This window comes from Mauremys mutica, chromosome 18, assembly GCF_020497125.1.
Source record: "Mauremys mutica isolate MM-2020 ecotype Southern chromosome 18, ASM2049712v1, whole genome shotgun sequence".
NCBI lineage: Eukaryota > Metazoa > Chordata > Testudines > Geoemydidae > Mauremys > Mauremys mutica.
Genome location: NC_059089.1, coordinates 15,697,881 through 15,716,803, shown reverse-complemented (window position 1 = coordinate 15,716,803; position 18,923 = coordinate 15,697,881). Strand labels below are relative to the sequence as shown.

The following is an 18,923-nucleotide window of genomic DNA, read 5'->3' as shown; positions in this document are numbered from 1 at the left end:
ACTTTGATCAGAAGAGTCTCCTCTTCCTCATTAAAACCCAGTGTACTGTAAAGGCTGCTCCATCTCAGCTCAGTAGTGATAGTCAGATATTCAGTTCTGCAATATTTCTTCTGTGCTCTGGGCTCCTTCATAAATGCTACATGTCCTTTTGCTTGCAGTACCTGGAGACTCATGCTTAAAACAAAACGTTATCTTGTGCATTGCTCCTTTGCACAGGACTCTGTCAATTGCATAGCATCAAGCAGAAGTGAATTTTAGCAGGTAGCCACCACTAAAACTTGTGTCGCCATAGAACAAAATTCAAACACTGACACTGAACTTCTCCCATCCCTCCTCCTTCCCTCTCCCCACTAGCCCATCTCCATAAGCCTCTGAGACTCTCTGGGAGCCCATCAGACCACTATCCCACACCACTTCAGTATTTCAGCTAGTTAGTACTTGCTGTGAGATGATACAACCACACAGAGAGAGCCCAGCCATCCAACTCACTGTTTGTCCTCTCATCCTGAGTCACAAAGCAGCCACCTTCGCATCTCCCCACATTTCCCATGAAAAAGCAGTGGGGGAAGGAGGGCCTGAAGTGGTGAACAATTCAGGCTCTTTCAGCCATAAAACAGTTGATATCTGGGCTAAGAAATATCAAGACTAAGTTCCCATTATTGTAATGGAAATTAGAGGTCCAATTCTCCTAAGTGGCTTTCAAAATCTCAGTCCTAGACATTTAGGAGTAGCAAATGAATGATAATTTTCAAAGGTCTTATCCTGGATTGAAGACCGTAAATACCCATATGAATGCTGAATTCCTGCTGTCACATAAGTCACACAATTCTCTAGCAAAAGATCCTGGTTACTCTAGTGAAATGGGTTAATCAGAAATAGAGAGAAGTAAGCTGTGCTATCACAGATCTGTGTCTACCATAGTACATTAAGCAGCTGATCCTTCCTCCCACCCCTTTCCCTACCACAGGAATAAAGTTAGCTATGGAGTCAGCTTTTGTTTATTGCTTGCAATGTTTCGAGTGATGGAAGACAGCTGGTAGCATTTACTGTTCATGGAGAAAGGACCACAGGGTCAGGAGAGGAGCATTTTTATTGGCTCAGAGAATCACTATGGATTTCTAATTGTAGGTGAAAAGCAGAAGGTGATTAGATGCAGTTTTAATTCTTAACTCAGCCCTCAACAGTCAGTGGGAATCCCCAGAACTCCAGCTGACGAGCAAACTGATGCAGAGATATTAACGTTCTCATTTGCACATGGCTTCAAGGTGTTGGCTTGTTGTTATGCACAAAGATGTAAAATCAATTCCAAATTTCTCTGCTTATAAAACTCAGGACCAGCCTATGTCTGGAAGAACCCCTCTTCAAAGTATTTGGAGTGGCTGAACCACTGTGTTTGACGAAGCTAGAGTGGCCTCACTGAGACCGAAGTGGTAGGGAAACCAATCCTTTGGGATTTGGATTTCTGTGTTTCCTCTCCAATTCTTTGGGCTTTGAAAGGGTTAACTTTGCAGCACAGTTGCTCCATTGGCTTTGGTACCATTTTAAACCAATTGGGGATTTAATGATGCATCAATTAATGAGCTCTACGTAATAAAAATAAGACACTTATATTAGGGTTGCAAAGTTGATCACAAGGAGCAACAGATACTGGGGGATGGAACGGGGGAGAGGAAAGAGAAAGACAAGGTAAAAAATGGCTCACTTACCCGACTGCCTTTTGGACCAGCTTCACCTATTGGTCCTGGTAAACCCTGAAACACAAAAGAAAAAACAAAGACAAATGTGGAGAGGCTTTAATAGAAATCCTAATGAGCAGTGCCATATTTATAGCACTATTCCAGGATGGTTCAGATGATTTCACAACTATCTCAAGGGGTATCCATATGGGAGAATGGGCGGTGGGGGGAGAGGAGGAAGAAATCCCTAATTGTTGTGAATTGATGACTCTGCAAAACGGGAATCTTATAAAACACAGGAGCTCAGTCTCTGAGACCCACTGGAACTAGAATGGAGATTTCTGGTCATAAGACTGGAGAGGTTAACACAGTGGGATGCAAGTAAATTGCAATCAAATGCTAGTTGCAATGTAAAGCGACACCATGTAGACAGTGGCACTCATCAAAAGGTGGGATTGAGTGTGCCATCAATGAACCATACAGACAAGAAGGCCGCTGATTGCAATGTCAAAAACACTTTAATTCCTGGGAGGGGAATCTAGATGGGGCCCGATCCAAAACCCATTGAAAACAATGGAAAGACTCCCATTGACTTCAGCAGCCTGTGGATCAGGCCCACAGTTGCAGTATATGGTTAAAAAAGTATTTTAAATTTTTGAACTCCAAGTCATGAATGACCCTCTTTACCTTCAATAGTGGAAAGACTTGTAATCACTTCACACACTTTTCTAGCAATGACGAGGGGCCCATTCATGCTCCTTTTGAAGTCACTACTAAAATTCCCATTGGGCTTTAAGTGAAGGAGGATCAGCCTTATGACATCTGTAAAATTAGTTACACTGGGCAGGTTCTAGTCAGAGCACTGGAAGCTGGGAAAGAATTCAAAATACATCTCATTGTATTTCTGTACCCATTGCCCTTCCCTTAAGCAGGGCTCTACTCTGAAAAGAGGCCCTATAAAAATTGCATAATGAGCTTCCATGTTTATTGCCTTTCACCAGCTTCCAGACCAAATTTATCTAGTTTACCAGTAACAAGGACAGGTTTTTTTCTTCTTCAACTGGCAGCTCTGCATATTCAACCTGGGATCTGAAAGTCAAGCTGTGCTCTTTCTGGCTCACACATCATCACCAGTAGAAGATTTCTGCCGTCGGAACATCGTTAACAATTCTGCCTATGATGTGCGAAGCAAAATAGAGCCAAGCTCCTTCTCCCATAGCGCTGCAGAGCCAGCACAGCTGACAGAAGTAACAAATAGTAAAATTTTAGTCAGTAGGGAGAACTGACTGAAAACACACATGATTCAGATCCCTTGAATAAGAAGGCGCCATTTTTCAGAGCCACTTTCTTGACCATAACTGCATTTTAAAAGTACTTTTGTTTTCTATGTACCTGGGGACCAATACTTTATCCAGCATATCTGATTGGGAGTAAGACACTGTGAACCCATTAAACAGCATCCCTTAACCTTGTCAGTTCACCATAACTCAAATGGTTATGATGTTGGTTGGACTGATGAACAGATGCTCTCACATGATGTTCTGGTGTACAAGTCTCTATAGCGTTCATGTCTGTAAAGGAACTGCTAGGATAAGCCAAACAGGTTCACAGTGTCTCTCTCTATGGAATTTTTATTAGGCTAGGTAAATGGAGGTCTCCATTAGATGCATTTGGATACAAGATGTAGGAGAGACTGGAAGAATTTTCCTCCATTGTTCACATCCACTGCCACTCTCTATGATACAATGTCCAGTGAGCATGTCTGTAGGGGAGCTGGAAGATTTACCAGTGCTTGGATAAAGCCAGCTACTGGGAATCTTTGGAAGAGAGTCAGTAGGTTCGCAGGGGACATATTACTGACTCAACTCTCAGATTTCACATGCTGTAGGGACGGGATCTTGATGACACAAAGAGCAGATTTCCTATTTTAAGGACGGGTAAGACGTGTGTCCTGGATGCCATCTTACAGTTTTTAAATGATTGGTGACATTGGTGATCACAGCTTAGTGGCGGGAACTTGTTTTTCACCAGAAATTGCAGGGAACACGTTGCTAGAAAACTCTATCCAGCTGCACCCACTGTGTTTAGCGATTATATTGCTGTTCTGCTTTGGCAGGCTGTAAATATGCTGGAGGTAGAGGGCTATGGATCAGGTAGCATGGGTGAGTTTCCTATGACTAACCATTGTCCTCTAGTGCTGTACAGTAAGATATGAGGGACTAGCTAGTGGTCACTTCCTCAAGGGATCTTCAAAAGCAGATTTACCCTATTTCCATAGTCCCTCTAGGAAAAGTCTGAGCAGACAAAGCTTCAGAGGTAGAGTTTGCTGCTGGCTTTAATCACGATCTTCTATTTTCATTAGACTTCTGTCTTAGGTTTTTCTCCTATGTGATATTAGGTATTAAAAGTGATCTGCAAACAGCAGGTAGGTAGGATACTGGGCATATGCCCCCTTCTCATCTCTTTATGATTAATAAAGTAGGTCTGAAAAAACATGGTCAGATTTTTCTTGCAAGTTCAGATCCTGCCCACCACAGAAGACACTGTGATGACTGGAGAATGGATTAAAATAACGGCATCCCATGAGCTAAGAGAGTGAAAGTTGAGCAACCGAGGGAAGGGATGTTCAGCTAGCCAGATTCTTTGTTCATTTTTCTAACACCTGTGTAACTCCAGTGCCCGATTGACATTTGGAAGGATTAATATTGTTAAAGATGCCACACTCCTTCCCTTTGAATTAAGGGGTGAAAGCCTCCTCCCGCCTGGGCCATTCCTGGGGTGAAAGGCATTGCAAAGTGGGCAGGGAGATGTCTTCCACTCCAGGGACCACAGAGAAGACTTGTTCCTGCACCTGCCAATGCACCTGGCTCGTGTGCAGGGGCAGAAGGAAGGGGCATGGTGGCTCCCTGCTGTCTCCCAACTGGCACACTCAGGGAGCCGCAGAGAACAACCTGGGCCACAGCGAGCATAGTTCCAGAGATAAGGTCTATAAGGAGAAAGTGAACCGATATGGAACAGATTCTGCAGGGATCACATCAATTTGTCAAACGAATGTGCTTTTGTTTTTAAAAGACAATGATCACAAGGAACAGAATGATTTCTAAGAACCTGAATGTTCACTAACAAATCAGAAAGGACCACATTATTTATTCTAAGGGGGAAAAACAAACAAAAATAAACCAATACATTCCAAGGTGTGAGCACCGTATTTAGTGGGGTATGCTTATATCTACCTGCATACCCAAATCCCTACTCTGTGCACAGCACGGTAAGATTTACTGCACCTGCCTGCCAGGATAACCTTTGGCACCTGGGCTCCCATCTGGTCCGCGTTCACCCTTAAAAGAAAAGCACACAAAGGTGAGGTTAGTGCTACAGCCTACTAGATTTTAGCTGCTTCGCCTTGAGGGTGGGGGGGTTGCAAATGAACTTGTTTCAGATTTATAAAGAGAAAGAAAAATTAGATTAAAAAAGGCAGAGAAATAAATTAAAGAAGAAGAAAAAGCTAAAGAGGCCAACTCAACAGGATCTAGGCATAAAGCAAGCATTGCTGTCTTCCCACCCCTCCACAGAAACCTGCAGATAGTTTGGAACAAGGAGGCTAAGAGAAGGTGTAAGGCTGCATCCATATCTCTGGCATATGGAACTGTTTTACTAGGGGAAAAGCTCTGCCAAACGTCTTTGAAACTAAATGGATTCATGTATAATATCCTTTAACATCATCTCTAACAGGCCTTGCTATTCATTGCTATTTTACTGCAAACATCAGACTTAACCAAATAAAAAAAAGGGGGTGGAAGGTGAATTACAGTCAAGTACTTAGTATGATGCAGTTAGTTAGTAAACGCCAGCTGAAAACTGAATGTAAAGAAAAAAGAATGAGTATAAATCTGCCCCTATTTCCATTGCATAAACTTGCACAAGTTTGGGCAATAAAGGTTGCAAATAAATTAGAAGCTTAACTAAATCCTTCCTCTCCCTCTACCCCCACTGATGTTTGGTTAATGTATGTGCATAACTCCCGATTAGCACAGGAGTTAGCTGCATAAATCATCTCTGTATCAGGCTGGCTCTGAAAAAGCACTTTGATTGCACTGAACAGCTTGGTAAATGACTCAGCCTGATTTCAGGGTATTTGCAGATGAGAGATTAAATCCTCCCTCTTTGTAGTTTCAATCTTGGAACCTGGAAAGGACACTCACCTGGTCTCCAGGATGACCTGGTGGTCCAGGGTAGCCTTTGTATCCCTGTTTAAAAATATGAGAGTAACAGAACAAAATAATCAGAACTTTGTTTGAATTTCTCATCCCAGCTGAAAAGAAAGCTCTATAGAGAAGTTTTCTCCAAATCTAGAATCTGTTTTATGATCCATGCTAACTTTTCACCTCCCACCTTTTGTGTATTTAGACTAAGCTCTTTAGGGCTGTCAGCTACTATGTGTGTGTACAGCGCCTAACACAGTGGACCTTTGTTCTGGGCTGGGGCCTCTAGATGCTACTGCAATGCAAATAACCACTACTCGCAGCTGGATTTTCAGGATCGCAGATGAAGCTGCTTTGTTTTCACCTGAACATTATCCATTAGAAAGGGCTCGATCTTAGAATGGAACTGGAAAAACATCTACAAAATGATCTACCTGACTAGTCACATTCTCTATGTCCTGCAATGACCTCCCCCATTTCCTATTAAATCAGATTCATGGGATGAAATCTTGACTGTATTGAAATCAATGGGAATTTTGCAACAGACTTCAATACAGCCAGGATTGCATCCTTAGATTTTAAAGCAGAAGAGACCATTCAGGTCATCTAGTCTAGCCTCCTGCACAACACAGGCCACAGAATTTCACCCAGCAATTCCTGAATCAAGTCCAGTAACATAGGGTTCAGTTATCACAGATATCGTTCCGAAAGATATCCAAGGGATGGAGAATCCATCACATCCTTTGGTCCCACAAAAGCTCATGCTCTAAAACGTCTGTTAGTCTATAAGGTGCCACAGGATTCTTTGCATCCTGTGGTAAGTTGTTCCAATGGTCAACTACCCTCATTTATTTATTTTGTCTTATTTCCAATTCAAATATATCTAGTGTCAACTTTCAGTTTTTCGATCTTGTTATGCCTTTGTCTGCTAGATTAAAGAACCTGCTGTTATCAAGCATCTTCTCCCCTGTAGGTACTTAAAGATGATCAAGTCATCTCACACTTCTTTGATAAGCTAAACAGGAGGAGTTTCTTAAATCTCACATTGCAAGGCAGGTTTTCCAGACCTCAGATTTTTCTTGTAGCTCTTGTTTGAGCTCATTCCAATTTTTCAGCCTCTTTTTGAAGTGTGGACACCAGAAGTGGACATTGTATTCCGGTAATCAGCTGGCCAGATTACATGATACATCTTTTTATTAGAGGATAAAAGAGTTTATGTTTTTCACTGCCAACAAACAGACCCTTCATTTTAAGGTGCAGTTTACATTCTCCAGATTTACTTAGATCTCCCTTTGTATATCAAGTAACACACTTGGCTTTTATACTCTTTGCCTCCTTTTATTATGTTACTGTAGCTATTTAAAACAAACTAGTCTCCATAAAGTAGAAGCAAAGCAGATCAGAAGATTACATTTAGTTAGGAACTAACATGATAATTGGGCTATTACGGAGGACACAAAAATAGAAAAACGTAACTTAAAACAAGCTTGTGGGGGGTATCAACATTTAAATAAAAAAATAGGAACAACAAAATACCTTCAGGCTGAGCTATAACTGTTAATTATTTCCTGATCTATAACTTTATACCCAGTCGTGGACTGGAGATCCAAAGATGTCACTGTAGTATAGTCAAACATGTTAGGTGACCTATTTTTCCCTCTCTGGGAGCCACAATGGTACCTTTTTTCAGCTAAATGCTCAGCCCTTCAGTTCACTCACCAGACAAGTGACTGGACTTTGATTCTGCTCAACTGTCTTTTTATTTTTCCCATGTGATCTTCTAGGACCTGCAGCCTAACTCCTCCCTGGCAATGGAATGCAACCCTCACAAAGCTCCATGGCTACTTCCCATTCTCCTTCATGTTCCTCTTCACTCATTATTTCAGAGATTTGGGCTTCAAGAAACACTTTCTCTCTCGTGACTCAATTTCTCATGCTTGATCCTGTGTTTCATGTCTCTCTCTCTAGCCACTGAAAGTCACACACTGGGACTTCACTGAAAGCTCAAATGGCTGGGGTGAAGTAAGCCTCAGCTGAACCTTCTATAATTAGATAACATAGGGTCTGGGCCTGATCCAATGTCTAATCACAACAATGGGAGTCTTTCTACTGACTTCAGTGGGCTTTGGATCAGGATCATATTACCAAGAGTTACAAAGAGGCCTGATGGCTCAGGTAATGGGATAAAGTGCTTTTCACTCGTGGATCTCCAAGCAGGTACTGACCAAAGTTGTTGCATTCCAAAGGGTGTTGGCAACCTGACATTGTCTCCATTCATTTCCTAGTGAAGCGGAGTCTAGATCACAAAAGCCAACACTGCAAATGGTAACCTCAACTCAGCAAGAGCTCAAGCACTAAACGAGCAGGAAGAGTCTCATGCCCTAGGGATGGCACTTGCCAAGCCTGGGGAGAAGTTAACCCTGCTGTCTCTGTATCATGCCCTAAAGCTCAACCCAGAGGGGTCCAGGGTACCAGCAATAAATTTGAGATATTTGTTTTGGTAGCTTCTTGATTTGGGAACGGGAGGTTAGACACGGGATTGCAGTTCTCAAAGCTAACATGATGAGTGATGGTCTCTTTCCCATACGGTAGCATTAATAACCTGTGCTAATTTTAGATCTTTGTCTCAGGCCATGTGCCCATACCAAAGTTTTGGCAAGTTGAGAGGTAAGCGGGGGGGGGGGCGTTACTGATCAGACAAATATGATGAAAAGATTCTAGGGCTTATTGGTTTCCACTGAGCACACCAGGCTATTCCACTCTTTTGGCTCTGCCCTCCATCTTTATTTCCTGCTCCATGGGGACCTGGAGGATGTGGGACTTTCACCTCAGTCAGGCACAGTGGGTCTGTGGTTAATTCCTGGGCTCACATCTGACATCAGTCACTTTTCAAAAGGCACTCAGCAGGAACCAGTGCTCCGTCCCTGTGACTGGCTGTGTCAGAAAAACAGCAGGAGCCGAAACTGATTCCAGAGGGCTCCAGGCAGCCCCACATCAAAATGTAATGTCTTTGCTTCTATACATAATCAGCCGCTCCAGCCACTTCTCCTGACAGGGCTGGCATGAATGGGGACATCACACCTTAAAGTGAATGAGTAACTTCATCCTCAGGTAAGAGCAAGGCAGTGCCATAAGTGGCAAATGAAAGGAGCTGGCTGTTTAAGTCTTGTACAACAACCTCCTTGCCCAGCATCTTCATATAGATACCCTGAAGTTAGTGTCGTGGAATCCCAGGTTGGGTACCTGAAACATGCTTTCAACTTGCCATCAGCCTGGAACCATTTCTGAGAGTTGAACAGCTAGCCAAAAATTGTACTAGGAGACTGTCTCCTCTTTCCTATCCCAGAGAAATAAAAGGGCCCCTTTTCAGTCCTCTCCATAGGATAGGCTCTGTCAGAAGACATAGCGGAAAAGGTCAAGATTTAAAGTTTGCGGATTCCTGATGTTCAAACAAATCTGAGTGCAGGCTCTTGCTCCTCTTTTAAAGGTTTCTTGATGGACAAAACTCTGGAACGCAAGAAGCTGAACTAGGACTTGGAAGTCCATCTGTCCGAGAGATAGCAAATCACTTCATGGCAATACAAAAGAGTTTCCCTTTTTCTGTCTTATTTAGACCTTCACCTTATGCAGGGGAGGGACTGCCTCATTATTTATATCTCATGTGTTGCCAAGCCCAGATTTGTGCTCTACAGATAATAAACAGCAACAAAATTGGTACTAAATAAATCTATGCCTAAGGCACAAAAACTCCATCCCAAAGGAGGAAATGGTCTCCCACCTAAAGATCACATCAAAGGACCTGATTTAGATTTTAGAATCAGAATCTACACAGGCATAGGAGAGTTAGTGACTTGTGCATCTCAAATCCAAATCAGAGCCTATCACTAGGGTCAGAAAAATCAAAGAGCATTGTTCATGCTGAGGAGAGATCCCCCACAGACAGAAAGATACCCTCAAAAAGTCACAGATCTTTTGAGCTACATTCATAAAGATCCTTGAAAGATCCCTTTCCAGGAATCCCCCCCATAGAGATTACGTTAGAAAAATAAGGAACATTTTAGCTCCTCCTCTTCCCCTCAAAAAAATATCAGGTACGAAAGCTTCTTTTAGATAAGGCAAATCTAGAAAATTCAGGAATTTGATTCCTTCATAAGATTTCCTACCAGCCACAATTACAGCAAGAGTAGAAGATGATCTGGAGACTATAAGGAACAAGCCTCAAGCTAAAGCCTGCACCATGCATCACAATGTTTTTATATATAAAGCCAAATGAATAGCTCCCAAGTTAACTATACAGACCGTATATTATTGTTGCATCCTATTAAATATACTCTTCACCATTTATGGCTAACTCGGGGGGTGGTTAAAATGTGTTTCTTCACATTAACCTGTGCTTAGCACTGTCTGAGGTTAATCCTAGCTAGGACTGAAAAAGCTCATGCATTCGAAGGCTAGCTGGTATGTGAAAGTGTTTACCTGCTGCAATACTCTTTAAATAGCACTGAAATAACAGAGAAGAGCATATGAAAACAATTACATTTGCTCTCCTATCCATACACTTCCTGATGATTACAGAGCGATTAAACACAAGGGGCTGTCACTACAAGTGGAAATTACACTTCACTGAACGATTTGCTCAGCTGTGACAATGTTTATAATCCACACTATCATAGCTACGATGACAGTTGGCATTTCTGTGGGAAATGGACAGGCTTCAACAAGCAGGCCTTGGGCTGTGGCCGAGCTGGAAGAGGCCACTGAATGCAGCCTATTTGGAAAGATGGTCTTGATGCTGGGACCCTGAACTGGCAACCCATGAAAACTGGGTTCATAGAATATCAGGGTCGGGAGGGACCTCAGGAGGTTATCTAGTCCAACCCCCTGCTCAAAGCAGGACCAATCCCCAGTCAGATTTTTGCCCCAGACCCCCTAAGTGGCCCCCTCAAAGATGGAACTCACAACCCTGGGTTTACAGGCCAATGCTCAAACCACTGAGCTCTCCCTCCCCCGGTAAGTTCCCAGCTCTGCCTCATATTCACTGCAGGTCCTTGGGTGAGTCAATCACTCTTTCAATACATCCCAATCATGCACAGCCTTACATTCAGCTACAGTAGCAGCTGTTCTGTCCTCAGCAACATTCTGTCTCAGGACATGTTGCACAGTACTTCAGCAGAATCAATTTGCAAGATGGTCATATTCTGCATCCAACAGCCAAATGCCAAGAGACATTTATGAGCTATTAGTTTTCTTTAATGCACTTCCCTTCTGGTGCCTCAGGTCCTGCCACCATTCTCTAAAATTGCTGTTCAGCAAAAGCAAAATTCACTCCATGTGAAGTGGATGAGCAATGTCTCTCTCTCAGACCACACCACAATGTTTTTGGTATCCCTTGTTTGAACAGCTGTTTCACATACCCTGTAGCTGGGCAAAGGCAAAAAATATTTGTGGGCACTCAGAGACCAGAGTATCCAAACCTAGTTTACATGGTACATGTTAGCTTATGGCACAAACCATGCCATACGGAACTACAGGCCTTTGGTAGCGGCTCCATCTCAAAGAGTGCAGAGCCAACTGCTTCTTTCAGAAGGAAAAATGTTTGTGGTAGAGAGAAACCATGAGGGAAACTTCTGTCTCTTTGGAAGTTCTTACACAGAGAGTTTGCAGACAGATATGGATGGGGTTCCATCCAACCCTCCTGCATGAGGTTCTTTTCTCACTTGTCCCATGGAAGAACAGTACCTTTTTGCGCTTGCTTATGCCAATTTTCAAGACTTTGCCATTTTCTTGTAGGCTAAATGGGCTGCTTGCCTGCAGCCAAACACCATGGTATTTTCACTGGGGAGATGCCAGCAAGGAATACAGATTATAAATTGTTTTTCCAAATATTTCTCCAACAGCTTTTAAAAGTTTTCTTAATTTAGAAGGCTAATAAAATCCAGGCAGCACCAAAGCATGTGCCAAGCTAGTTCCTCTTTTTTGCTGCACTGAAGGAAAAATCTCACAATCCAATTTACTCGTGTCCTTAAAGAAGGAGAAACACTCCCCCACAGCTCCCTCCACAACAAACCCTGAACGTGCTTCAGGTTTTCCAAAGTCAGGTGTGGGGCCTGTGCATTGGCTTTGGGTCTATTTGTTTAGTCTCCTACTCCTGCTCCATTCTTTCCACCATAAGCCCATTCTGTCCTGACATTGCATTTTGCTGATCAAAACCGCGAGGCTTTGTTTTATGAGCTGCTATGCTAAGAAAACTGTGTTCTTTGCACCCAATTCATTAGAACTCGTTTGTGAAAGCAGAGTGTGGGGGTTACCTAAGCCCCAGTCGGCCCACTGCTGGGCTCTACTCAATAACTCAGGTGGAACAAGCACCACTGCCCCCTGCTGGCAATTTCTACTTTCATTCCCTCTCCTACTTTCCCCAGTATTTAGGGATGGGATAAATGAGCACAGCTCTGTGAATCTGGTGCAGATGAAAGGGGACCAAGTGACAGTCCTGGAGTCTGAACCCCTCTAGCCACAGAACAGAAACAGGTGGGCAGCCACAGTGGAAGCTCTCCAAATTAGAGCAAGGCAAAAAAAAATGGACTTTTTGGTTCACCGGCAATTAAAAAAAAAAAAGCCCCAAGAAACCTCCGTAAAAATGAATTTTGCATTGAACAAAATGTTTTATTTCAATTTCAAACATTTGTTTAGACTGAAAAAGTTAAAGGAAATTTAGAAATTAAAAGTCATTTGAAATCAAAACATCAAAATGTTTAATTTAAAGAGGTTAAAATGGAAACCTTTCCATTTTTTTAAATTAAACAACAACAACAACAACAACAAAAACACCTTCCCCCATCCCCCTGCCCAACTGAAACAACTAGGTGAAATTAACACTATTTTGCTAAATATTTCTGTGTTGCTGAATTTGCAATTTTTGCAGAAAAAAGTTTCAGTCAAAAAATGTCACCTCGCACTACTCCGAGGGCCACAGCTCCTATACTGAGGTATGGGTGTGTGGGTGTGTATTTGTGTGCATGTGCTTGTCCATGCCCATGTGGGAAATAGGGCCAGGGAATTGCTTAGAGGGGCAGTTCATTCTCAATGACCCATTCACATCCTGACCTCTCTGCTGAGATGATCAAAAGAGTGGCAATTAGGATGGTCAGTTTTGCAATGTCAATATTTGCCAACTGGGAATGGCTATGAAGACCCTGAGACCCTTTTCACATAAGCCACTGAACAGCTTCCAGACACTATCAGCAGAGCTTGCTCCATATCAGCAACCTGGAGGTGAAATCCCTACTACTTTGAAACTTTCACCAATGTCACTAGTGTATCAAATAGTAAGGAAGACGCAATCAGGAGTCCCATGTTGGGAGGTAGTTCTTAAGCATCTCCAGGCTGGGAGAGGTCTCATTCATGCTTCCTGAAAGCCATTTATTTCAGTCTTCCCACCCACCACACTAGATTGATGCTTCTTTGCAGCAGGGTAAAACAAAAAACAGAATTGGGGGGGGGGAGGGGGAGGGGGAGGGGAAGGGGAGAAGCTTACACACACACACTCAAGCAAAGCAGTGGAATTTGCCACCACTAGAAGCATGGGACACAATTAATAGAGCTAGCATGGTTGGGGCACTAATGTGGGGAAACAAACCCCAATGGTGGGACATGGCAGTGAGGAATCTCACACTCCAGCACTTGATGGCATTCTCAGACCCATGCACATTCCTGGTGACATTTGTGCTGCTGATGGCACAAATATGGAAACAAACAAAGCAGATCCATGTTAATTTCAGGCCCATTCAAAATACAGGGAGAAAAACGCCTCCTTCTCCAAATGTGTACAGGTTGGTCTTGACCAGAAAATGTGGTCAAGCTTTAGTCCGGCTCAAATAACATGTGTTAGCTAAGCCATACCTAAACAGGTACCTCAATTTAGCTCCTGCCCATTCTAGAATATTACTAGTTTTAACTGAAATAAAGATAGTAGCCTGCATATACCCTAGGGAAAGGGATGCATTTAGAGGAAGCATGTTCCAATTGGTAGGGTGCTAGTCTTGGGAGACCCAGGTTCAGTTCCCTGCTCTGACACAGACTTCTGGTGTGACCTGGGGTGAGCCACTTACCCTTTCTGTACCTCAGTTTCCCAATGTGGATAATAGCACTGCCCTGCCTCACAGCATGCTGGGAGGATAAATACATTAACATTTGTGAGGTGCTCAGATTCTGTAGTGTTGGGAGCTGTATAAGGACCTAAGACAGACCAAGTTTAGAATGACTTGGCTAGCATGTGTTCGCTAAACCTGATCTAAGTCCGGCCGCTCTTCCTGGTCAATACACTGAGTCAGAGGTAGAAAGGCAGTCTAGCCCTGGGCCTAGAAAAGCAGAATGGGAGTCAGAACGCCAGCGTTCTAGTCTCTGCTTCTGCCATGATCTTGCTGGTGTCACATAAAGCTCAGTGCCTCAATTTACCCATTTGTAAAACACGAACAACAACTTGCTTCCCCCACACTGAGTGTTGAGGCTTAATTAAAATATCTGAAAGCACTCAAATTTTAGAGTGAAAGATGCTTGAGAAGGGTACTTATGGTTATTTATTGACAATATTGGTTTAATTCACTGGAAATGAAAGTGTGCTTACCTTCCGACCAGATGGTCCAGGAAGCCCACTCAAACCAGGTAAACCCATGTCTCCCTGCAAAACACAAGCATGCCTCATTAGTTTTCAGCTGCTTTTATTCCCACTTGCCGTATGGTCTTACTGAAATTATTTGTCATAGAAGAGATTCCACGATACGGGGGCTGAATTGCTGGAATCTGTGACTCGTACTCTTAATTCCTCAGAAATCCACTAAAAAAGAATTTCTAGAAGTAAGAAAAGTGCCATTAAAAGATCATTGTAAATTCACACTCTATTAATTGGCTCACCTAAACAGTAAACTGGTGCATTAGCTGCAGCTACTGTGGGGACTCCAGTTTTTCACCAACAGAATGTGAGCCCTCTTTTCAATTATCTCCTTCAGCTGCACACTGCAATTGCATTTTGGCAGGATTTTAAACAGCAGAATCCGGTCTTTTAAATGCAACATGAACAACAGGCATCGGCTGCTTCCATTTGTCAAATCCAGAAGCCAGGTTCATGAACTACCCTACTACTACTAAAGTGGCTCAGCCTATTGCTCCAACTCAGTCTCAGATAGCTCTGAGAATAAAATTATTTTCCTTGTATACACAATGTTGAATGATCTTTTCCTGGCTGCTTAGAAGGAGAGATTTGCTGGTTGCCTGTACTCCTGGGAAAGGATTGAATTCAACCCCGACTGGTGTATTAGAAACATCTTAAGAATGGACCCTTTGGTGCAAGTTATTTACATACCACATCCGGTTCCTTACTTACAGTACAGTTTGGCTTTCTCTGACTAGACTCAACGAACTCTTAGGACTTCAGCATCGACTGTGACTGATTATTTCAGTCTTTATTTAACATGAGTTTGGCCTAAATAGCTGAAGAATTAGGCATTACTCCAAACTCTTGCTGAAAGCTCTGAATTTCTATAAATACTATCAGGAACAAAGCCTTGTTAACATGGGCTAAGTGTACTCTGGGCCTTACTCATGCTTACACTAGCCATACTTCGTGAGAAAACTGTTACACGTCTTTCTGGCAGATGCTTTCCATGTCATACCTATTCTGAAGCAGCTCAAAAAATGTCAAGGGCACCTCATGCTGGTGAGTTGAAAGAATAATTTCAGTGTTCTCTAACTTCATCATCTTTACCGGTTTTGGGTGTCTTAATTTATGGCCCAAAGGCACCTGGCTTCAGATTAATAGTCCCTTCATGGCCGATGCTTTCCATTAACTGTATATGAATAGGAAAAGTCTCATAATGTGTGTGTGGGAGGGGGAGTTTATTTGTATTGGACGTGAGTTATGAAGGAGGAAGTGTGCTGGCACTAATAAAAGAACAAAATCAATACACACATTAGGGAACTCTGATTGTTCCTCTGTTAATTTCAACATTTATGTGAACCCCTATTACCAGACAAACAAAACGGCAAAACCCAGATCTTAATTTATTGAAAAGGTCTAGCAATAGAACTCCTTGATCCTTAACAAAGGCTAAACCCCAAAATTAGACTGTACATTTTGGTCTTGCATGGTTTGCACTGATTTGATTAGACTTCATTGGGGGTGGGGAAATCCATTCTCACACACCAGGGTCAGCGTATATGCAACCTACTTTGAGTATGATGATCAAGATAAATCTCTCCCCCTCACCCCAGACAGCTAGACGGGTCTTGCAATTAAGCCACTGGATCAAAAGATCCAAGATGAGTTCCCAGCTCTGCTGCAGAATCCCTCTGTGATCTTGAGCAAATCACAGACCCCAGCATGGGCTGGGAATATGGATACACACCCAGGGTTCCAGGTACACTTTTACAGCCTGTGCTGAAACCAGCACAGCTGTGTCTTCCCTACTATTGTTAGCCATGGTAGCCAGATTAAAGCGAATATGGGTATGCCTACACAAGTGCAATCACACCTCTAGCTGAAGTGCAGACACAATCTCTCAATTCTTTAGTCCCTTCCATCTGTAAAGTGAGAACCTCTGAGGCTTTTTCTGCTTAGATTGTAAACTCTTTGGAACAGGGAGTCTCTTGCTAGGTATATAGCCAGCCACTAGAACAACAAGGCCCCAATCTCTGTCTAATAAATAATAAAAATGATGCTTACCTTCTCTCCATTACGAGCTTTTCCAGGTGAGAGCCCAGAATCACCTTTTTGGCCCTGAAACAAAGAATTAAACTCATGACAATATTTGAAGAGAACCTAAATTTTATACATTAGGTCTTGTTTGAACGTAGCCTTTGAATTCTAAAACTATTTTACTGTGCCTCCTCTCATCCCCTCCTCCCACACCTGTGAAAGTTTTCTTATCCGGTTCCACTTTACTGGGGCATGGGCTAGGGTTGGTTTTTCAAATTGTTCGTTGCTGCTATAGCACTAAAGGTTTTTAACTATTTTTGGTGGCATTAAAATAACTAGAGAAATATTTGGAAGAAAGCAATGCCAAGACTTCTCATGTTTACTGCATAGCTGTGATTTCCCACTCTCCCCACCCCCAGTTTTCCCCTATAAATTACCATCACAAAACAACACTCCAAGCCCATTGCTACTGCTAAGTAGTATGGGTCAGCAACTTACTGTAGATGCTGTTTCCAGATTTAACTGCAGGGGACAGATGAAACCAGAGGGAAAAGTATACTAATTAGGAGCTAGCAGCGGCAAGACTCAAGAGCAATAGTAGGGTTTCTAAGCTGGCAGATGAATGAGGCACATTGTATCTTAAGTGGTGGTATTTCTTAATTTTCCATTCCTACAGCTGAGACTCAAGTTGCACGTTTCTTGCTTCTGCAGAGAAATCAGGATTTAGGATCGGGCTTTTCAGAGGAGCCAAAGGGAGTTGGGTGCCGAGGTCCCAACTAGAATTTCAGAAGGATTTGGACACTTAATTCCAATAGGTTCCTTTGGAAAACCCAACCCAAATTCTTAGCAGGTGGGGCCTGGCCAAATGGGACATAGGACACAGAGAATTAGTTGGGAGCATGTGAGGGCAGAAGGCTGGAACATACTAGATTCTTCTGGCATGTCACAGGTAGGCTTCAGCACACGCAGAGCCTTAGATCTGTCTAGTATCTCTACTGGTACCTAACACTCAGAAGTCTCAGTGCTATGCCTCTATAGTTTCTTCCTTTTTGTGATCTTAAGTCAGTCACAACCTCTGTATGAACATCTGTAAAATGGGCATCAGTTATCTACTTGCATGGGACAGTTGTGAGGGTCAATTAATGTTTGCCAAGTGCTTTGAGGTCCTTTTATGAAAGTTGTAAAGAAGTATTTTTAACCAGTGTTTCTCATCAACAGCATAACGGTCCGGTTATAGCTAGATGAGCAGCTATTCCTCCAGCCTCACTGTGATGTACTTATGTTGACACTTACTTCCAAACTTCCACACAGCGTAAATCTCACTTTCCCTCTGTCCCCCACAAGCCGACAGGTTTGGTCAGAGAGATTTCTTGGATGTAGACTGTAAAGAGCACTGCTGATTTGATGCAGATGTATCTGTACAAATTCTGAATGAAGACTTCTGGGTTTGCCAAACAGTAAATTAAGTCATGCAGATAATCTCACTTTGCATGCAGCTGTTATCATCCCTGCAGTTCCCTTCTGTGGCATCCTCCTTTGCAGGCCTCCAAGCTGCTTATGGGACCTGCTATTGTTGGGAGCAGATTAATATGGTCGCTGTAAGTGTCCTCATGGACTGTGGAGCAATTTTTATTCTGCAAAAGCAGCATTTTTTCCTGCAGGCAGATGTCTGTACTTTATGTTCCCTTCCCAAGCACATCTACTTAGCTTGATCACTTAGAGTAGTGTAAACGCAGGGTTTTGGATCCATGTGCGGTCCTGCGTTAATGCAGGGACCGCATTACCATGGATCCCAATGTAATTAATTAAATTCAGGGTCTATGCGCAGTCCTGCGCTATAAGCGAAATCACACTATACAGACATGCATTCTAGCGAGGGTCTGCAGTAATAATTGAACTTCTACAGCACCTTTCACTGGAGGATCTCAAAGCACTGTACCAAGACACTGCCTCACACCATGCTTGTGATGTCAGCACTATTGGATCCATTATATAGGTGGGTAAACTGAGCCACAGAGAGTTTGACTTACCCCAAAATCACAGTGCAAGACAGTGGTAGAGCCAGGAATAGAACCCTGGAGTCCTGATGCTCAGTTCCCTGCTCTAACTAACAGGCCATATTGTTTTCCCTTTTAACGTGAAAAACGGTTTTTCCCAATCTGTAAAAAATTAGGAGCTGTGAAATTAAAATTCTCCAGCCCGGAAAACAGACAACTACAGTGTTTTAAACATCAGTGTTTCTAGAGCCAAACCGCATTCCCAAAGGAAATTTGTCCGCTCTGTATCATTATAGAATGGAAGATTTATTCAGAAGAGCCACTAACATTTCAGCCCAAAAGGCCTCCAGATGAGAGA

General features: G+C 42.8%; 1 protein-coding gene across 17 annotated transcripts in view; it reads right to left on the bottom strand.

Annotated features, from left to right (window-relative positions):
- LOC123352512 (collagen alpha-1(XXVII) chain B-like) overlaps positions 1 to 18,923 on the bottom strand; it is a 287,024-nt gene that overhangs the window by 155,559 nt on the left and 112,542 nt on the right. For all 17 annotated transcript variants that reach the window (XM_044992754.1, XM_044992742.1, XM_044992753.1 and 14 more), the window contains 5 exons: positions 16,596 to 16,649; positions 14,502 to 14,555; positions 5,879 to 5,923; positions 4,961 to 5,014; positions 1,707 to 1,751 (listed from right to left, as the gene is read on the bottom strand). In XM_044992754.1, coding sequence (XP_044848689.1) covers positions 1,707 to 1,751; positions 4,961 to 5,014; positions 5,879 to 5,923; positions 14,502 to 14,555; positions 16,596 to 16,649 — 252 coding nt within the window. The remainder of the gene's footprint in view (positions 1 to 1,706; positions 1,752 to 4,960; positions 5,015 to 5,878; positions 5,924 to 14,501; positions 14,556 to 16,595; positions 16,650 to 18,923) is intronic.